This window comes from Hemicordylus capensis, chromosome 1 (assembly GCF_027244095.1).
Source record: "Hemicordylus capensis ecotype Gifberg chromosome 1, rHemCap1.1.pri, whole genome shotgun sequence".
NCBI classification, from domain to species: domain Eukaryota; kingdom Metazoa; phylum Chordata; class Lepidosauria; order Squamata; family Cordylidae; genus Hemicordylus; species Hemicordylus capensis.
The window spans coordinates 456921263-456943467 of NC_069657.1; the positions used below are offsets into that span (position 1 = coordinate 456921263).

At 48.1% G+C, this 22205-nt stretch overlaps 1 protein-coding gene across 1 annotated transcript in view; it reads right to left on the reverse strand.

The window, feature by feature from the left end:
- NUGGC (nuclear GTPase, germinal center associated) overlaps positions 1-22205 on the reverse strand; it is a 101325-nt gene that overhangs the window by 74593 nt on the left and 4527 nt on the right. The window contains exon 2 of the mRNA XM_053250145.1: positions 4977-5055. Coding sequence (XP_053106120.1) covers positions 4977-5055 — 79 coding nt within the window. The remainder of the gene's footprint in view (positions 1-4976; positions 5056-22205) is intronic.

A 22205-nucleotide genomic window follows, 5' to 3' on the forward strand; every position in this document is an offset into this window, starting at 1 on the left:
AAATCACAGAATAGATGCCCTTGCCTCTCTGAAAAGTTGGGACCTCCTCTATGGCCCCTATAGCCACCAGATACTGAATGGCCATGGACAACCCCTTGTGCTTTTCCGATTTCCTGGATCTAGGGGTAAGGAGGAATCTGTTTCCTGGGGGGCTGGCCAGCTCCAATTTGTACCCATGTAGGATAATGGAAAGAACCCACCTGTCGTTGATGGATTCTTTCCAAACGGGCCAAATGGCGGGCCCCCACTTTGCCTGAGTGGGAGCCAGGACTGCTGCTTGGGGCCCTGCTGCTGGTTTACGAAAGACTGACGGTTCTGCTGATTGAACCCTTGCCTGCCTTGGCCTCTGGATCTGTTCCACTGCGATCAAAAAGGCCTAAAAGGCTCCCTCTGACAAAACTGAGGTCTAAACGCCCTGAAGGTTTGCGTCGGTCTACGATTAAAACTCTTGTCCTCCTTCCTAGGGGCTGATGGCAGAGCCCTGCGGTTATCCTTAGTTTCAATGAGGACCTCTTTCAGGGCCTCATCCCCAATTAGCTTCCCCCCAGCATAGGGAACAGCAGCTAAATTAGCCCTAGACGTATTATCAACTTTCCAATATTTCAGCCATATGTTGCGTCTTGCCAGGACACCTGCACTGACCGCACATGCCGAGAACTGAACACTGTCCAGAGTAGCACCCGCTGAAAGGGCAGCCGCCCTCTGCAGATGAAGTAGCTTACGCCGCATCTTAGACTGATCAGCAGGAGAGTCATTGGGTAACTCGTCGATCCACAAGACCGATGCTCTAGACACCAAGGATGCAGTGGTGTCAGCTCTGATGGCCACTGCTGAAGCCTCGTGGGCCCTGCGCAGTGCAGATTCTGCTTTTCTGTTTCCTGGCTCCTTAAAAGAGGAGTCCCCATCCTTGGGTACCACTATGCTACTGAGTAGGGCCCGGAAGTGAGCATCCGTAAGTGGCACCTTCAGCAAGTCCAGAGTCTCATCCTCAAAGTTGTACAATTTGCTAGCCAATGCCAACATACGCTTTGGGAGTCACAATAGCCGCCCATTCCTCCTTGATGGTATAAGTAAAGCCCTCAGGTATCACTGATTTAATCTGCGGTACCTTAGCCTTAGGCAGCACCAAGGAGCCCTTGGACACAGGAGAGACCAGTTCCTCTGTAACTGGCTTCAGATCAAGCGCAGCAATAGCCTGGTTAATTAGTGGCTGAAAATCCACCATAAGAGAGAGCCTCTGACTGTGTAGGTTTGCTGCAGAGTCCTCAATCATCTCCCCCTCTTCCGAGGAGGAGGGCCCCTTGTCTGGGTTGCCCAGCAATGTCTCTGACCCACTGACCCTGGGTCACAATAGATCTGGGGAGTCCTCTCCAGACTCATCTGAAGACCTCCCCCTACGCAAGGGCACAGAGTCCTGGCGTATAGCCACCCTGGGCTGCTTAGCAGGCACCGTCTCCTCCTGAGAGTCTGAGGGCGACACACGGATCACAGCCTGCCTTGCAATGCCTTGCAGGCTTCCGCGCTTTAAGCGCCGCTGCCAGTGAGTCCTGAACGGCCTCCTGAATCCAGCCCTTTACAGTGGCAGCATCGGGGGGAACCCCCACATTCCCTGTAGGAGTAGGCCCTGAGGGAGGGTCCACATAGGGGGCATCTGCACCCACCTCCTCACCCCCCTGAGCAAGTCCCGATCTCACCGGGGGGAGCTGTTCATGGCCTTCTGGGTGCTCCGACGCCCCATCCACGGGCTCAGCACCGCCTGCCTCATCATCCCGCACGACCTCCCCGTCTGATTCCGGCGGGCTCTGGGGCGGCCACTCCTGCTGACGTTCCTTTCGGCGCGGCCCCAATACTTGCTGAGGCAGTCCTCCTCCTGCACGCCCAACTGCTAGGGAAAGGAGTGGGGGGGGGGGGGCGAGGCCAAATCTCACAGGCTTACCTTGCCTGCGCTGCCGGGGGAAAGCTCTCCCACCAACGGGGCCTCCTTGTCGGGAAGCCTCTGATTCTGGTGCCGCCACCTGCGTCCTGCTTCGGTGGATTGCTGGTGGCATGAATTGCGCCCAGTCTCCTCACCAGTATCTGGCGACAGAGAGGACTGCTGTGGCCTACTGGTGCCAGCAAGGTCATCTGATACATCCGCCATTTTCCTTACAGGGTTTGCGCAGTCCCGGATGTTTGGCGGGAACAGGCGCGGACGGGCGGATCTCTCCCTAACGGCCAGGAGTCCAAAGGTCTTCTTAGCAGACATCGGCCAAAAGGTCGGCAAGAGGCGAGGAGAGGTAATGAATAACAGAAAGGACAGTAGAAGAACAGATATGAAATATTTTTTTTATTCCCCCCCCCAATTTAAAAATTATTATTATTATTTTCTTTTTTCTTTAGTAACTAGAGAAAACTAACAGTAGTAGAATACCAGGTGAAGAACAGATTGGAAATAGCCAAAAAATAATAGGAATATAAGCAGAAGAAAAGAAGAGGCCTAGTTAACTAGGCCAAAGCCAGCGAGCTGTAATGCGAGCCTTCTGGAGCAAAGGCAGGAAGTAGAACTGGGGAGATCCGCCCACATGCACTGGGTTAAGCATCTTCAAGTATGACGACTTCCTGCCTTTTGGAGCCTGGGGGGGGGGGGGATGCAATCCCAAGCTTGGGTGACCTCCTACACCAGCCGAGAACTCTTCCATTCCTTTTCTAATGTCGCCAGACACGTTTCGGCCTTGGCAAGGCCTTCTTCAGTGGCATAACATTAATAAATGAATCCTTACGATTCCCAAAATGGTAATTATACAATTATATGGAGCCAAGTTTTTCCCCCCCTGGTTTGTATAGTTTCCAAGGTCTTGTTATTTCTGATATCTTGCTCAAATGGCTGTTGCTTCATATTGTATGTTCTCAATAGTTCCTTCATCACCTCAGCCCTCCTCTTGGCTTGCTGCGTCCAGCCAGTTACCTCTCCAGGGAAACTCCAGCTCCCATGTTCAAGAACAGCCTTCATCATCGGGTGCCTTGGCTTTAAATACCCAAGTACAGAGCCTGCCCCCTCCTGCCACGCCCAACATGGCGGCCCTGCTGGAGCTGTTCCCTGCAGTTCTCCCTGCCTTGCCAGCTCAACCCTACCAGGACCCAACTGGCCTGGAACCATCTCACCCCCACTCCCTTTGGGGGAAGACAGAGTCCCCAAAGGACGGATGCCGGTCTCCCCACCAGACTCCACAGGGCCACACAGGCAACCAGGTAATGAGGCATCCCAACAGTGTCTTAAAACATGTTTTAAAACCTTTAATACATATGGACATATGGGGGGGGGAACCCTCCAAAACATGTCCTGGCCAATCGCAATGAGCGTGGTGCATTGGGGAATCCCCATGGGAGTCAGGCGCTCTAGGTGCCCAACTCTGTGGGTGGGCCAGCATGCTCAGGCTGCATGCAGACCCCGAGTACACACCACCCTGGCGGCAGAGTTAAGGGCACACTCACACTCTTAACCCTGGCTAAAGGCCGGGGTAAAAAGTCAGGTTAGGCGGGGCGGCAGCACCAGGATCAGCTATGATCCTGGCACGCCACATGAGCAGCCTAACCCAGGCTAGGCTACCTTAGGCTAGGTAAAAGGCCCTAGCCTTTGAGGCTGTTCTCACAAGAAGCCTAACCCAGACTAGGGAAGCCCAGCCTGGGATAGGCTGCTCGAGATCTCCATGGATCCCAATGCCTCCACGCATCCTGACCCTGCTAAAGAAAAACCCAGCTGTTAGGGCAGCTAAGGGCACAGCTAAGGGCACCGGTTTGCCCTTAACCCAGGCTAACTGCCCAATCATGTCTGACACACTGACAGGTGCCTGCCCGTCTCCAGGGGGATCCCCACAATGTACTGTGCACTCGCATGGTGCATTGTGGGATATTCAGGAGGCAGGACATGTCGTCCCAGCCCCCACACCTCCATACTGCCCGGGGCAGCAGTGGAACATCTGGGTGTGCAATCTGCATGCCCAGCAACATACTGGTGATCGTCTGGAAGGTGAGTTCTTGCAGCCTTCCCCCCCCCCACCCCCACTCACACAATCGTGAGAAAGGGCCCTTACATATAATAATTTTATAGGGGGTAGAATCATTTATTTAGGGGGTAGAAATAAATGACATTGACAATGATATTGACGGAAGGAGGCAGGTTAGAACCATCTAGGCAATCGGCCACAGCCAAAGGCTGCGTGGCCCAATCCACATGTTGTGCCCAGGCGTCTTCTGTGACCTGCCGAGGATCCCAGGTGCCCCTCTTGGACAGCATCCTACTTCCCTGCCAGGGCCACCCTGACAACTGGCAAGGAGTTCTCACCCCCTCATTCCCTCCAGCAGCCACCTCTTTGTGCTGTACAAAAGGGAGCCTCAGGCTCCTAAAAGCCACACAGAGAAGCTGGGTCTCTTCTGTTCAGGGGTGTAGCTATACTTGAGCTAAAGAGTTCAAAGAACCCACCCCCCCAGCTCCTGAGGGCCCCCCAGCGCCACCTATCCCTAGCCAGCGTGGTGTAGTGGTTAGAGTGCTGGACTAGGACCAGGGAGACCCGAGTTCAAATCCCCATTCAGCCATGATACTAGCTGGGTGACTCTGGGCCAGTCACTTCTCTCTCAGCCTAACCTACTTCACAGGGTTGTTGTGAGGAGAAACTTAAGTATATAGTACATCGCTCTGGGCTCCTTGGAGGAAGAGCGGAATATAAAATGTAAATAATAATAATAATAATAATAATAATTTTCTCCATTATCTCTCTCACTCTGAGAGGCCACCAGAGAGAGGGGTGAACGCGGGCCCCCTCTCCCCTAGCAACGCCCCTGCTTCTGTTGTTCCTTCCTCCCACCCAGATGAAGACTTTTGCTGCCAGGGGAAGGACAGAAAACAGCTCTCTGTCCAGCACCTGGTGGCTGACCCAGCTCCCTTGAGCAGAGAGGCAGGAGCAACCCCATCAGTGCTGGGAAACCCTTGGTGCCCTTACCTCTTTGGTCTATAAGCTGCGTCTCATCTTCTTCTTCCTTTTCAACCACTATGGCAGCAGGACTGGAACAGGCCATCATCTGCATGTGGCAACAGAAGATAGAAGAAATGCACTTATTATGGACCTCAAATCCTACATCCACTCATTAACTAGCACCAGAATTTGCAGAATATACAGAATATTTAGTAACTAGCTGGGCCGGGCGCATCTGCGCCTCCACCGGCCCACTAGATCCGCCCCCACCCCCACGCCTGCTTCTCCAACCCCACCTGGCCCGCTTCTCCCCCCCCCCCGTGCCCGGCCTGCTTCCCCCCCCACCTCCAGCCCGCTTCCCCCCCCGCACCCGGCCCGTTTCTCCCCCGCCACCCTCCCGGCCCAGCAGGGCTGTTCTTATGATCGAGGGCAATAGCATGTCCCCAGTAGCACATATCAATTGCATACATCTGTAGCACTTTGGGTCATGCTAGATTGTTGATGCCCTAACTACCAGGCGCAGAGCCAGCCAAGTGGCGGCCTGCGTCCAGCCCCAATATGCCTGTGCATGTGACGTCACGTGCACGGGGGCGTGGCTCAGGCTCCAGCGGACCCCAGAGCGAACTCCCCTCTCCCACGCCCGGGCCGCTGAGAGCCCGGGCGAAGTCTTTGCCAATTATTTCAGGCAGCCCCGACTGCCCGATAGAACATTTTCCCCTTTCTCTCCCTCCAGAGGGGGAGAGGAAGGGAAAAACGTTCTATTGGGCAGTCAGAGCTGCCTGAAATAATTGGCAAAGACTTCGCCCAGGCTTTCGGCAGCGTGGGCGTGGGAGAGGGGAGTTCGCTCTGGCCTCCTCTGGAGCCTGAGCCACGGGGCTCAGCGTCCTTTCCCCATTGACGGCCTGGGTTCTTTGAATCCTTTCACCCAATGGTGGCTCTGCCCCTATTAACTACCCCATAAACCATGCTCTTGGTTCTGGTTTTTGTTTGTTTGTTTGTTTGATTAAAGCAGGTAGAGACCTCACTTCCTGAGTTAAGTGTCACAGCCCTCTTCTGTGGGAAAGGATGAAGGAGGGTGGATGCTTCAGATATGCCTTGCTGGAGGCAGCACAGTAAGGAAGCCAAGTTGAACCTCTCTCCTCTGCATTGTATTCAGGCTAGAAGCTGTTGGAAGGAAAGGACTTTGCGCTGTCTCTTTGCCTCAGACAGTGGAGGACAGACTAGTAAGTCAGAGGGCTAGAAGGTCAAAGACATTTGGTCATCACTTCCTGCTGCTCTGATGCTATCCCTTTGAAATGTAGATTGCTAATCTTAGGGGATTCAACTTCCTTCCTCCTTCTCTCTCTTCCTACCTGGCTGTTGACCTTGCAACATGGCAAGTCTCTTGCCCTGCACCATATGTGCAGAGAAGATGGTGAATCCATCTGCATCCATTTAGATAGATAGATTAGAGATCCTAAATCCTCACTTTCCTATCTAGAATGGAGTTCCTTAATAAATACCTTTTATATTGATTTGAAACTAGCAATTGGCTCCAAGTTACTTTACTCTTAGCACACATGCATGCATAACTAAATCCGCTGTGTTTGTGCCTCTGTGCACTCTGCTATATTGAAAAGGGATTCTCTCACCACAGAGAATTTCCAACAGGTTATGGGCTCCAGCCAGTTATGGGAGCAGTATTTTGAGCTGCGTGTGCTGCAACTAGAGAGTTAGGTTTGTTCCAGGAGATCCATTGAGATCTAGCGTGGACACTTTGAAGTGCTAATCTACAGCAACTGCCTTTTGGAGCCAGTGAGCATGGCTGCATACCTGGAGGGAAAACTCAGGCTTACCATCCTGGAAGCGGATAATTACTTGGAATGGAAGACTCGACTGAGGATTGCACTGAAAGCAGAGGGACTCCACCAAGTTACTCAGGGAGACCCGCCGCCAGATGGAACCTCGGACGCTGAGAAAAAGGAGAAGGAACTCTGGCTAATTAAGGACCGAAAATCACAAGCGATGATTACAGCTTCCGTGAGTAAAACTTTCCTTTATGCTATTTGTGATCTTGGAACCTCAAAGGAGATGCTAAACAAGCTAGATTCTATGCATATGAGGAAAGGATGGGCATACACGTTTAATTTACGCCGAAAATTGCAAGATCTCCAATATAAAGATGGGGACTGTTTCTCTACTTTTATTGGGACTTTGGAAGATTTCTTTTTTCAATTTAGACAAGCAGGAGAGGAATTTACAGAGAGTCAAAAGCTGGAGACTCTGTTCTTGAGCTTGCCTGCTTCCTATAGCACTATAATTGGGCAATTGGAAACCCACACCAATCTAAACTTTGAAAAGGCTGTAGAAACATTGTCTTCGGAGGCAAACCGAAGAAACCTTTTAAACTCACGCTATGAAAGTGAACTGGCTAGCAACTTTGCTCTTAAAGCAACAATTGATCATTCCAGACGTAACCCGAGATGGGGAGGGAATGCTGGAGGAAATGCTGCAAGAGGGAACCGCATGGGCACCTCACATTTGCATACAAAGAGAGCAGATTACACCAGAGAAACTCAGCCCAGAGAGAGAGGTCACATGACCGCCAGTGCTGAAATGAGGTCAGCTGGAAACAAAGCCTTCAGGTGTTTCCTGTGTAACGAATTTGGCCACCGGGTGGCGCATTGTCCCAAGAATCAGACCAGGAGGTCTGGGAATATCAGTCAAACAAAGGAGAATGAAAATAGAGATTCCAAGTATACAGACAGACATTTCAACAAGAACTATAGTGTTAATTTAATGAAAAATAATGAAAAGCTGATTTTAGATTCTGGGTCATCTGTCCATATTTCTAAAAATCTAAGTTTCTATACTGAACTGTTTGATATTCCTGAAGAGACTGTTTATTTGGGCAATAATACTACAATTAAAGCAAAGAAAAAGGGCGAAGGAATTTTATATTGCAAATTGCTGGATGGATCTGTTAAACCATTTTTTCTGAGAGATGTTTTGTATATCCCTGAATTCTCAAGCTCCTTGATTTCAATATCCAAGCTAGAGCAACAAGGCTGTGAATTGTATATTAAAAATGGACAATGTGTTGTTACCCAGAATGGAAAAGTTTGCCTTGTGGGCTCGGAATTTCAAGGTCTTTATCATGTGGAAGAGCAATTTACAGACAGAGAAAGACCAGCCCAGTCCAGACCTGAGGCATACCAGCCTAATGTAATGAACCTAGCCAAGTTGTGTCAGCATGGAAACTGCTTACAATTATGGCACAGAAGACTAGGACACAGAAGTTTTGAATCAATTCAAAACATGAAGGAACAGGGATTAGCTAATGGCATTGATTTTGTACCATGTGACACTGTAACTAACTGTGTTTCTTGTCTCGAGTTCAAAGCAGTAAACAAGCCATTCCCAAAGCAGAGTGAAAGGAAGACGAAAGGACCCTTGGATCTGATCCACAGTGACATATCTGGACCACTACCAGCAACCATAGGTAATCATAAATATTTTCTAACTATAACAGATGATTTCTCACGATACACGTGTGTTTATTTACTGAAGGAAAAATCAGAGATGCTGGAGAAATTAAAACAATATGTGGCGATGGCAAGCAACAAATTTGGCTCGAAGCCAAAGATCCTGCGCACAGACAATGGAGGAGAATACATGTCCAATGCTACACAGCAGTTCTTGAGAGAACATGGAATCGTGCATCAAACTACGGTGCCTTACTGCCCGCCCCAAAATGGAATCGCAGAAAGAATGAACAGAACTCTACTGGACATGGTAAGATGCATGCTTGCTGACGCACACCTCCCACAGAAATTCTGGGGAGAAGGCATCATGACTGCTACATACATACACAACAGAATGAACACAAAACCTATTGAAACAACACCTTATGAACTTTGGCATGGTCATAAGCCGTCCATGACGCATCTGCGTGTCTTTGGAAGCACGGCTTACTCATACATCCCAAAGGAAAAAAGGACTAAGTTAGGGCCTAGGGCCACAAAAGGGATTTTTGTAGGCTACGCAGCACAATCCAAAGCCTACAGAATTCTGGATCCTGACACCAACAGGATAACCATAAGCAGAGCAGTGTGTTTTGAAGAGGATGAAAGAGCTACACCTTCAGAGGGGGCCTACACTGAAGCAAGCAACCAGACCAAGCACCCTGATGACTGGATTATGCTTCCTGATCTCAGAGGAACTGAGGAGGAGGAGGAGACAGCAGATCCAGATCCAACCACACTTGACACAGAGACCCCCAGCGATCCACCAGACGCACCTGAGGTGATAGAAGAGACCACAGAGGGTGAGGTGAGGCGATCAACGCGCTCAAACAGAGGTGTTCCCGCTCCGAGGCTGTCCTACCTCGCAAGAACAGCGGAACAACCAGAACCTTCATCATGGGAGGAAATATCCCAGCTACCACAACCAGAAGCCCAGAAGTGGAAACAGGCTGCAATTGAAGAGCTTGAGGCTCTACAGAAAAACAAAACCTGGACTCTTACTAAGTTACCACAAGGAAGAAAAGTTATTGGCTGCAAATGGGTTTTCAAACTCAAACATGATGCTGATGGTGAGATTCAGCGCTACAAAGCCAGATTAGTAGCAAAAGGATATTCACAAAAATATGGAGAAGATTATGATGAAACCTTTGCACCAGTGGTTAAACATACCACAGTAAGGACTCTGTTAAGTATTGCTGCTAGCAAAGGAATGCATGTTGAGCACCTAGACGTGAAAACTGCATTCTTGCATGGTGAACTAGAAGAGGACATTTACATGCAACAACCACCAGGTTTCTTACAGGAAGGCAAAGAGGACTATGTATGCAAACTGCAAAAGAGCATTTATGGTTTAAAACAAGCTGCCAGAGCATGGAATATAAAACTGAATGATATGCTGCTTCAAGCAAACTTCAAAAGAAGTGAAGCTGATCCCTGCCTGTACACGAGATGCAGAGATGGGAAATGGACTTACATTTTGGCGTATGTTGATGATTTGATTTTTGCCTATGAAAATCCAGATGACAGCAAGGAAATAATGGATCATCTGAACAAAGAAGTGGAAGTCAAGCAACTTGGCAACATTGCACACTACTTGGGCATTCAAGTACAAAGAGAGAAAGATGGAAGTTTCCTGATCAACCAAGAACAGAAAATTAAAGACTTGATAAACTTGCTCAGACTGGAAAATGCAAATCCTACACCAACTCCAATGGAAGTGAACTACATAAAGCAAGAAGATCAAACTGAGCCACTATCTGACAACCATAGATATCGTGAAGCATTGGGTAAGCTTTTATACATTACTACACTCACTAGGCCAGATATTAGTACAGCAGTTGGTTTACTTTGTAGAAAGACTGCATCACCAACAGTCAAGGACTGGAATGCAATGAAAAGACTTGTTAGGTACCTAAAGGGTACTGCACACTTTAAGCTCAAGCTGCCAGCTAATAGTGAACCAAAACTAGAAGCATACGTAGATGCAGACTGGGGTGGAGATATAACAGACAGGAAATCCACCAGTGGTCACATAATTTTCTATGGAGATGGAGCGATAAGCTGGTCAAGCAGAAAACAAGACATAGTAGCATCATCAACCACTGAAGCGGAATATGTATCAGCTGCACAGGGCTGTCACGAGATACAATGGCTGTGTCAACTACTGAAGGACCTAGGTACAGATGTACCACAGCCCATACCAGTGTATGAAGACAACCAAAGCTGCATTCAACTCTCCAAACAAGAAGATGTAAAGAGGAGTACCAGACATATTGATGTGAAGTACCATGTAGTGAGAAGTCTGCAGAAAGATGGACTAATCAAGTTGCTCTACTGCCCGACAAATGAAATGCTCGCAGACTTACTCACTAAGCCACTACCAAGACCCTGCTTTGAAAAGCTGAGAGAGAAAATGAATATTGTGAACTGAGTCACGAGACAACGAGAGGGGGTGTTGGAAGGAAAGGACTTTGCGCTGTCTCTTTGCCTCAGACAGTGGAGGACAGACTAGTAAGTCAGAGGGCTAGAAGGTCAAAGACATTTGGTCATCACTTCCTGCTGCTCTGATGCTATCCCTTTGAAATGTAGATTGCTAATCTTAGGGGATTCAACTTCCTTCCTCCTTCTCTCTCTTCCTACCTGGCTGTTGACCTTGCAACATGGCAAGTCTCTTGCCCTGCACCATATGTGCAGAGAAGATGGTGAATCCATCTGCATCCATTTAGATAGATAGATTAGAGATCCTAAATCCTCACTTTCCTATCTAGAATGGAGTTCCTTAATAAATACCTTTTATATTGATTTGAAACTAGCAATTGGCTCCAAGTTACTTTACTCTTAGCACACATGCATGCATAACTAAATCCGCTGTGTTTGTGCCTCTGTGCACTCTGCTATATTGAAAAGGGATTCTCTCACCACAGAGAATTTCCAACAGAAGCACCATCATGTGCATTGCTGACTCAGAAGCAAGGCCAATGGGCTTTACTCCCAGTAAGTATGCATGGGATTCCAGTAAGTATGCATGGGATTGCAGTTACAGGTATACAGGACATGAAGCTGCCTTATACTGAGTCAGAACATCTGTCTAACTCAGAATTTCTCCTCTGACCGGCAGCAGCTCTGCAGGGCTTCAAGCAGGGATTTTCCCCAGCCTCACCTGGGCTGTTCCCAGATGGAAGATTTACTTAGAAGTACTCTATTAGTGGTGGGTGTGCGTTCAGACATCTGGGGGATTTGCCCCAAAGTCCCTGCATGGTACGGGGAGCACTCCATACACAGTTCAGGTTTCCCCCTGCATATTGGAACTTAGCCCAAATTGTGCCCGTGCTAAAAGGTTCTACTTTCTACCGCAGCTTTTTGGGATACTTTGAAGTACCCCGACATTTCTTCTGAGATGTATGGAGGGGCCATAGTGCTAGAGCGACTTTTCCTAAAGCCTCGGATGTTATATATATATATATGAATGATCCAAGGCTATATATATAAATTTTACTGGGTGATCTTGCAGACCATCAACTGCCAGCAGTAGGGATGTGCACCGAACCACAGAGGCGCGGTCTGGCACTGGGGGGTGTCTAGATTTAAGGGCGGGGGGTATTACTTACCCCTCCCACCGCTTTTCCCCCTCCGGCGCTCCACTTTAGAGCAAAGTTTTTGGGACAGCAGCATTCCTCCCTGCCGCCCCTGCCCCCATCGTTGCCCAGAAAAACCGGAAGTTACTTCCGCGCATGAGCCCGTTGTGGTGCGCGCGTGTCTGTCGCCACCACATGCACCACACACGTCACACGTTGTGTGCGCACGCCACATGTGACGTGTGTGGGGCGCGAGTGCATGGCAGCAACAGACACACGCACGCCACAACGGGCACATGCGCGGAAGTAACTTCTGCTTTTTCTGGGCAATGACGGGGGCAGGGGCGGCAGGGAGGAACGCTGCCGCCCCAAAAACTTTGCTCTAAAGTGGAGCACCGGAAGGGGAAAAGTGGTGGGAAGGGTAAGTACTACCCCCCCCACACCCTTAAAGCTAGACACATACACAGCCCACCGGACCGCCAGACAGGCCCAATTCCGAACCGATTCGGAGGCCTCTTACATGGCCCCGGACCGGTTCCGTGCACATCCCTAGCCAGCAGAGGGAGCAATTCACCAGCTTATCTTGATGATCTTCCACAAGTCTCCCCCACAAAAAAATAAAAATAAATACCAGAGAAATAAAAAAGGATCCATTGACTCAAATACAAATTTCAGAGTCAAAAGACCTATAAAAGAAGAGTACAATTTGAAAGCAGGCTTTATGTAAGGGTTTTTTGGGGGCGGGGGGATTAACCTATGTTGCCGTTGGCACTGCAAGTTGGCCGTAGCATTGCAAGTCAGCAGTCTTGAGGAAGACCACTTAAAAACAGGGTGTTTTTTTAAAAAGTTTTTATTCATTAAAATGAATGTTTGTAGAAGCACACACCACTTATGTGTGTGTGGAAAAGGGTGAAAAAGGGAGGCGTGGAATCCTGCCTACTCTAGAAAGCCATTGGCCAGAAGGGACCTGAGAAAGACCCAGGAGCAAGGGGGACACCGCATCAAAGCAGCTCAATGAGAAGACCCTCAGCATCTTCTTTATATATAATTCGCTAAGGCATACACGTGGCTAATCCCACACATGGCAGCTCTTACAAGAGTGCAGAGAGCCACCGGATAGGATAGCGATGGGAACGGGCAGAGGGAAGAAAATGGCGGTGGCAGCCAGCCAGCCAGTGGGCCCAAGAGTTAATGGCAGTGGTGGCGGTCCAATGGCTGGCCAGGAAAAGAACGGTGCTGCAACTGGGCGGAGAAGGCAGGTGCAGTGGGCAGAGGAAGGAAGGAAGGAAACAGCAGCGGATGTCGGCGGGCAGGGGGGAGGAAGGAAACAGCACAGCGACAGAGGCTAGCAGGTGGGCAGGAGGAAGGAAATTGAGGCGGGCGGCGAGAACTAGAGGCACAGATGCTCTGCGCCCGGCCCAGCTAGTTGTTCTTATTTCAAAATCAGGCTGCAGCTTCTATGCAACTAATGATTAGTCGCATACTCCCATGATTAAACCAGCCATCTGGGAAAGGCCCTGGAGATGCTGCCAGGGATTGAAACTGGCATCTTTGTGTTGCCACGGATGCATCAGGGGGTTAGATTGCATGGAAAGTAGAAAACCATGTCATTGTTGAATTAGCCTTCCTAGCAGTTTACATAATCTTTAGGAGAATTCCTATGGATGAGGTATAGATTAATCAAGTACACCTGTATGTTTAAGCAGAAATCTCCTAGTTAACCCTGATCAAAATCAAAATAGCAGGGACTGATTGGCATTGTCTTCTTCAGCCAAACAATCCCCACATAAGCAGCCTGAACCTTTCACCAATCCTAACTGGGGAAATCTCCAAATCGTTGGTAAAAAGCAACATTCTTTCACCTAATCAGTCACCAGCCAACCCTCTCCCATCTTCAAGAACATATCTGCTGCAAGTTGATCTCCATTGGAGCCATAAGACCATCAATTAGGGATGTGCACGGAACCAGTTCGGAAACCCTTTATGAGCCTCCAAACCAGTCTGAAAGGTGGCCGGTTCCGCTGGTTCAATGGTGGCAGCGGTGCTGCTTTAAGAGCAGGGGAGGGTGCACTTACCCCTCCCTCTGCTCTTCCCCCACCAGCACTCCTTTTTTCCAAAGTTCATTGGGGCGGCAGCATACCTCCCTGCCACCCTGTTGATCGGATACAACCACAAGTATCCAATACGCCTGTGTGTGCCGGTGGGTGCATGCGCGTGACAGCGTGGTGCACGCGCCCCCGTGCCAGCACATGCAGGAGTGTCGGATACTTGCAGGTGTATCTGGTCAACGGGGGCAACGGGGCGGCAGGGAGGTACACTGCTGCCTCAATGAACTTTGGGGAAGAGGAGCACTAGCGGGGGAAGAGCAGAGGGAGGGGTAAATGCACCCTCCTCCGCTCTTAAAGCAGCACCCATGCTGCTGTTGAACTTCCCCCACCTTGTTCAGTGCACATCCCTACTATCAACCCTCTGCAATCTTCTGCTTCCATACATGTGACTTAATGGCATGACTTGGAATACATTCATTAAAAACCATTTGGAATGTGGGGCTTTGTTCAAGTTGGCACTTGACGGGATTCCCCCAGGATGCTCAAAATAGATTCTTCTATTCTGAGCATTATAGATCTTTCTGCGTGCAAAGCACAGATGTTCTGTCTCTGAGCCATAACCCCTCCCCAAGTGATAGTAGTATGTTTATTGCGGTCACAGACCAGATTAACAAACAATAACAATTAATAGCATTAATAAGAAAATTCAAGAAATTTCAAAAGTTTACAAAATCACAAACTGTTCAAATTACTAATACAGTCTTTACAGAGCTTTGACGCCATGAAACAGAACTTTGCCACATTATCTGAAATTACAGGTTTAAAATTGGCCAGCATCATTTCCAAATAAAATTGGTCTGTGTGACTGGGAAAGAATGGCTAACATAGGAGCAATAGATTTGGTGCGAGCATCCTTATAAAACTGGCAATAAAGAATAACATGGGTGATAGACTCTGTATCCCCCTCCCCAAGTGAATTAACACTCCATCATCCCATGAAGCAGGAACCAGCCTCCTCTCTCTTTTTCCTGGGCCATGTTTCAGCTCAACAGGCTGACAGGACGTGCTAGGAAGGGTTGTTTTCAGGCCTACAAAGATCAGTGTGGTGGCCATTTCGGAGGTCGCCGCACATGCTCAAAAGGCCTCTGCGAGGCCTGGCAAGGCACAGGACCTCGCGGGGACCATTTGAGCATGTGCGGCGGCCATTTTTTAAAAATAAAAAAAGGCTGCTGAAAACAAAAATGGCCACCACACATGCTCAAATGGCCTCTGCGAGATCCAAGTCTAGATTTTTCCCTGATCTAGGGAGTCAGAAGAATGCAAAGTTGTTGGCAAGGAACCAGAGCATTTAAAAAACAGATATAAATGGCACAAAAGCAAGTGGACAAAACATCCCTTAAAAAGACAATGCTGGTTTAATACCTTGTAAGCTGGCAAAACTGAAGGGTGGGTGGAGAGGCAAGAAATAAAATAGAAATATTCACTTGCATGCTGTTTAATTCTCTATACAGAGCTCTATCTTTATCTGCATATTTGTCAAGCAATTTGATTATAAGGTTTGTGGGATTTCAAACTTGGAAAGTGCCTGCCTTGAACTTGTGTGGTGCTTAAAAACAACAACTGAATATCACACTGTTTTGCTGTTCTGTGGCTAGTTGCAACTTCCACCTTCTTCCTGATCAGGCTGTTGGATCCAAGCCTATTGTAAGCTGCTGGATAATATCAGATTGTTTGGGGGGCCCAGGATTTCCCATTGCAACCATCTCCCTTTCAGGCAAAAGCTGTTTGGACAGAAAAAACCCATCCCTGAATTTCTTGGAGGCAGCAACCTGTAGTGAGGTGTGCTGAGGTGGCAGAGCATTTGCTTTCACTGCTTAGCTCTATGGAGGCATGCCCAGCACATGGATGTGCTGCGTTTTCTTGGGAAGGCGACTGGCACATGTGTGCCACATGTATGGTTGTGTGTGTGTGTGTGTGTGCGCGCACACATGTGTGTGTTGCTTACAACCTGTTTCTCCTGAAAGTGTCTGAACTTGTATTTTTGAGCTGATATTATGGTAAAGTTATCTGAAAGATGGGTGTCAGATGTTTGGACAGGGGGCACAATTTCAGTGCTTGCCCTAGGCACTATTTTCCCTAGATACGCCTCTGGATGAGATGGTGATGTTGGGAGGAAGGGTTTGGATTTGTTAGGTTCTGGAGAACATTTTGGGAAAAGGTGAGCCTGTACAGAACCAAGGGTCATCCACTGAAATGACTGGCTGAAGATTTAGGACTGATAAAAGGAAGTAATTATTCATACAGTACATAATGCATCTATGGAACTCACTGAACAAGATGTGGTGGTGGCCTCTTTATGATGACTTCAAAAGAACATTTGACAAATTCATGGAGAATAAGTATCAGTGGCTACTAGTCTTGGTGGCTATAGGCTACCTTCAGGCTCAGAGGCAAGATGCCTCTCAATACCAGGTGCAGAGGAGCAACAGCAGGAGAAAGGGTGTGCCTTCACCTCTTGCCTGTGGGCTTCCTAGAGGCATCATTCTGGATGCTGAACGAGACAGACATTTGGTCCAGTTCAGCTGGGCTTGCCTTTAGATTCTTAGGAGAAACCCTTTTGCAGGCCTGTGCTTAGAACTCTGCCAGAGAACTGTATAGAACCCTCTGAATCAGGGGCGGATCCAGCTGGAAATTACAGGGGGTGCAAAAGGATTCCCCCCCCCCCAAAAAAAATATGTTTTTCCCATTTATAAAAATATTGGGGCTTGGATTTTATTTCTCTTACAAATGCGCTATGCCAGGGGGTGTCAAACTCAAAACTGTTGGTGGGCCAGATTGGATTCCAATGCACCTCTTGGGAGCCAAACATAGTCTTGCACTACCTTCTGTCTTCCTCCTCCTCCTTCTCTTTCTCTCATTCCTTTTCTTCCCCCACCCCTTGCCCTGCCACTTAAACTAGCTAAATTCACTGCTTTTTACACCAAAATACACTTGGGGAAAGATTGATTATTTTTTAATATATATATTTAGAAGAAATTCTGGACATACCTGCCGATACCAGATTCTGCATGGACAATCCTGCCACCCTTCCCACTTCCTCTCTCCCTTACAGAGGTGTTGCTAGGTTCCTGCAAGCTCCAGGGCTTGGGCCCACAACCTCCCCACATTTTGATTATAAAACCCTTTCATGCTCTCTTAAAAGGTATCGAACACTCTCCTCCCCAGTCCCCACTAGTTTGCTTCACCACTAAAAACGAATCTCTTTTTTCTCCTACACTAGATTTCTCCAGCAATCAATACGCACACAGTTGAGAACCAGTGTGGTGTAGTGATTAAGAACATAAGAACATAAGAACAGCCCTGCTGGATCAGGCCCAAGGCCCATCTAGTACAGCATCCTGTTTCACACAGTGACCCACCAGATGCCATTGGGAGCCTACAGTCAGGAGTTGAGGGCGTGCCCTCTCACCTGCCATTACTCCCCTGCAACTGGTACTCAGAGGCACCCTGCCCTTGAGGCAGGAGGTGGCCTACAGCCCTCCGACTAGTAGCCATTGATAGACCTCTGCTCTATGAAGTCATCCAAACCCCTCTTAAAGCCATCCAGGTTGTTGGCTGTCACCACATCCTGTGGCAGAGAGTTCCACAAGTGGATCACGCATTGTGTGAAAAAGTACTTCCGTTTGTTGGTCCTAGACCTTCTGGCAATCAATTTCATGGAGTGACCCCTGGTTCTAGTGTTGTGTGAGAGGGAAAAGAATCTCTCTCTCTCCACTTTCTCCACACCATGCATGATTTTATAGACCTCTATCATGTCTCCCCGCAGTCGTCTTTTTTCTAAACAAAAAAAGCCCCAGGTGTTGTAGTCTTGCCTCATAGGAAAGGTGCTCTAGTCCCCTGATCATCTTGGTTGCCCTTTTCTGTACCTTCTCCAGTTCAACAATGTCCTTTTTAAGATGTGGTGACCAGAACTGTACGCAGTACTCCAAGTGTGGTCACACCATAGTTTTGTATAAGAGCATTATAATGTTAGCCGTTTTATTTTCAATCCCCTTCCTAATGATCCCTAGCATGGAATTGGCCTTTTTCACAGCTGCCGCACATTGAGTCGACACTTTCAACGAGCTGTCAACCACAACCCCAAGATCGCTCTCCTGGTCCGTCACCGACAGCTCGGATCCCATCAGCATATACTTGAAGTTGGGGGTTTTCGTCCCAATGTGCATCACTTTACACTTGCTAACATTGAACTGCATTTGCCATTTTGTCTCCCACTCCCCCAGGTTGGAGAGATCCTTTTGCAGCTGCTCACAATCCGTTTGAGATTTCACTACCCGGAAGAGTTTGGTATCATCTGCAAATTTGGCCACATCGCTGCTTACCCCTTCTTCTAGATCATTTATGAATAAATTAAAAAGCACCGGTCCCAGTACAGATCCCTGGGGGACCCCACTTCTTACTTCCCTCCATTGTGAAAACTCTCCATTTAGACCTACCCTCTGTTTCCTGTCTTTCAACCAGTTAGCAATCCACACATGTACTTGTCCCCTTATCCCATGACTGCTAAGTTTCCTCAGGAGTCTTTGATGAGGAACTTTGTCAAAAGCTTTTTGGAAGTCCAGGTAGACTATGTCAACTGGATCACCTTGATCCACACACTTGTTGACACTCTCAAAGAAGTCCAAAAGGTTGGTGAGGCAAGATTTACCTTTGCGGAAGCCATGCTGGCTCACTCCCAGCAGGGCCTGTTCTTCTAAAGTGCTTTACAGTTTTATCCTTGAGGATGCTTTCCATCAATTGCCTGGAACGGACGTTAGGCTAACCGGCCTGTAATTTCCCGGATCGCCCCTGGATCCCTTTTTGAAAATCGGTGTTACATTTGCCACTCTCCAGTCCTCTGGTACAGAGCCCGATTTCAGGGATAAGTTAAATATTTTAGCAAGAAGGTCGGCAATTTCACATTTGAGTTCTTTGAGGACTCTTGGATGGATGCCATCCAGCCCTGGTGATTTGTTAGCTTTCAGTTTTCCCAGACAGTTTAGAACATCATCCCTTGTCACTTCTATCTGACTCAGCTCTCTAGCCTCCATCCCTAAAAAGCCTGGTTCAGGAACAGGTATATGCTCAGTATCCTCTGCCGTGAAGACAGACGCAAAGAACTCATTCAGTTTCTCTGCAACCTCCATATCCTCCTTAATAATCCCTTTCACTCCCTCATTGTCTAATGGCCCAACCGCCTCCCTGGCAGGTTTCCTGCTTCTGATGTACTTAAAGAAGTTTTTGTTATTCCCCTTGATACTTTTGGCTAAATGTTCCTCAAACTCTCTTTTTGCCTCCCTTATTGTCACCTTGCATTTCTTTTGCCAGAGTTTGTGTTCCTTTTTGTTCTCTTCGTTTGGACAGGCCTTCCAATTTCGGAAGGAAGTCTTCTTCCCTTTTATGGCTTCCTTGATGGTACCCGTTAGCCATGCTGGCATCCTCCTGGACTTAGTGGTACCTTTCCTCCTTTTGGGTATACAATCTAACTGGGCTTCTAGTATTGTGGTTTTGAGTAAACTCCATGCACTCTGGAGCAAAGTGACTCTCCTGATTTTTCCCCTCAACTTTCTTTTCACCATACTCCTCATTTTGGAGAAGTTTCCTCTTCTGAAATTCAAAATGTCCGTGTTAGACATCCTTGGTGATTCTCTCCCCACATGTATGCTGAATTTGATGGCACTATGGTCACTGTTCCCTAAAGGGTCGATGACACTGACATCATGCACCAGGTCCTGGGTGTCACTCAGAATTAGATCTAAGGTCGCCTTCTCTCTGGTTGGTTCCATGACCAACTGTTCTAGGGCACAGTCATTTAGCGTATCTAGAAATTTGACCTCTTTGTCCTGACTTGAATGTGAATTTACCCAGTCTATGTGTGGGTAGTTGAAATCACCCATAATTACAGCCCTGCCTCTCCTTGACGCCTCCCTGATTTCCTCCTGCAACTCCCAGTCACTGTCATCATTTTGATCCGGAGGGCGATAGCACATCCCCAGTAGCACGTTTCCTTTCCGACCTTGTATAGTCACCCACAGGGTTTCTGTGGAGGACTCCAGTCCACTTAGGTTTTCTAGCTTATTAGATTCTATCCCTTCTTTAACATACAGTGCTACCCCTCCTCCAAGGCGCCCCTCCCTGTCCTTTATCTAGAGTTTATACCCAGGGATAACAGTGTCCCACTGGTTCTCACTGTTCCACCATGTTTCTGTTATGCCCACTATGTCTATTTCTGCGTTAGCAACCAAGCACTCCAGCTTACCCATCTTGGTTCGGAGTCTTCTGGCATTGGCATACAAGCCCCTATACGCTGAATCTCTCCCCTGATGTATGCTACTCTTTTGACTCTTTGACCTGCTGGCACAGGCTCCCATCTGCTCTTTATGCGGTTTTGCTCCATCCCCTTCTGTTTTATTTGCATTCTTTGCAGCCTCACACTTTAAAGGATGGCTTTTGCCAAACGGGATACTGCCCAGCTCCCATCGGCTGTTCCCCAAGTGTCATTTTAAAAGCTGCTCTGCAACCTTTTTGATTTTAAGCGCCAGCAGTCTGGTTCCATCTTGGTTCAAGTGCAGCCCATCCCTTTTGTACAGGCCTTGCGTGCCCCAAAATGTGTTCCAGTGCCTAACAAATCTAAACCCCTCCTCCCGGCACCACCGTCTCATCCACGCATTGAAACCCCTCAGCTCTGCCTGTCTCACTGTACCTGCGCGTGGAACAGGTAGCATTTCTGAGAATGCTACCTTGGGGGTCCTGGACTTCAAAATGCTACCTATCAGCCTAAATTTGGCTTCCAGGACCTCCCGACTGCATTTCCCCACATTGTTGGTGCCGACATGCACCACGACAGCTGTCTCCTCCCCAGCACTGCCTAAGAGCCCATCTAGATGCTGCGTGATGTCCGCAACCTTCACACCAGGCAGGCAAGTCACCGTGCGGTCAACACGCGGGTCACAAACCCATCTCTCTATCCCCCTAATGATCGAATCACCAACTACAAGGAGCCCCCACCCCCCAGAGGAGTATCCCCTGTGCGAGAGGATATGGGCTCATCATCCACGGAAGGGGTCCCTTTTAAAGGAGCATCTCCCTCTTCCTCAGACTGATGTCCTCCTTGCCCAAGACCTTCATTCTCCCTGACAGCCGAGGAGCTACCGGCCCTGGAGTGGGATGCCTCTATCACATCCCTGATTAGATTGTTAAGACTAGGATTGGGGTTCCTGCGTTCCCCATTCAGTCATGAAACTCACTGTGGGACTTTAGCTGAAACTTTCCCCTCCAAACCTGCCTCACAAAAGTAGGGAGGAAAGAACATGTGCACTACCCTGACTCCTTGGAGGAAGAACAGGATGTGTGTCATAATAAAATACATGTATGCATTGAGTTTATGTTGACTTTTAACCACATACACTCCAATCCTAAGCATGCAAACGGAGAAGCAAATTCAAATAGTGTTTTTGCACCTAGCACAGCAGCAAGCAGTCCAGTTTCATCTATTCTATTAACTGCATTTCATTTAAGCAAAAATCATGTCTATACACTACAGAAAGAAAAGCGACCAATTTGATATCAAACAGGACAGCAGACTGTCATATATGGAGTTACCCCCATTTTTTAGGATTTAAAGACAACCAAACATTTCATGGGAAAGGGAGTTTTTAAAATGAGTTTCTTGTGATCTGATTTGCAAAACCTTATTTCGAAGCAAGTGTATAAAATTAGACTTTTTGGGGGGGGGAGGGGAAATGCTTAATGTTTATTTTAGCAATTTGTGAAGCTACTTTCAATAAGTTGAGGTATTTTAGTCCATTACAAGCTTATTAAAAAGTCTATAAGGCTCTCCACATGAGTGGTGTAGAGAGCCTAAAGTGGGCTTGCAGGGAGAGCGGGCCACAGACGAGCAGGGAGCCCTCCCTGGGCAGCTGAATCAGCCGCCCAGATGATTGTATTATCATCATCATCATTATGATTATTATTATTATTACTACTACTACTATTACTACTACTACTACTATTACTACTACTATTATTATTACATTTATATCCCGCTCTTCCTCCAAGGAGCCCAGAGTGGTGTACTACATACTTGAATTT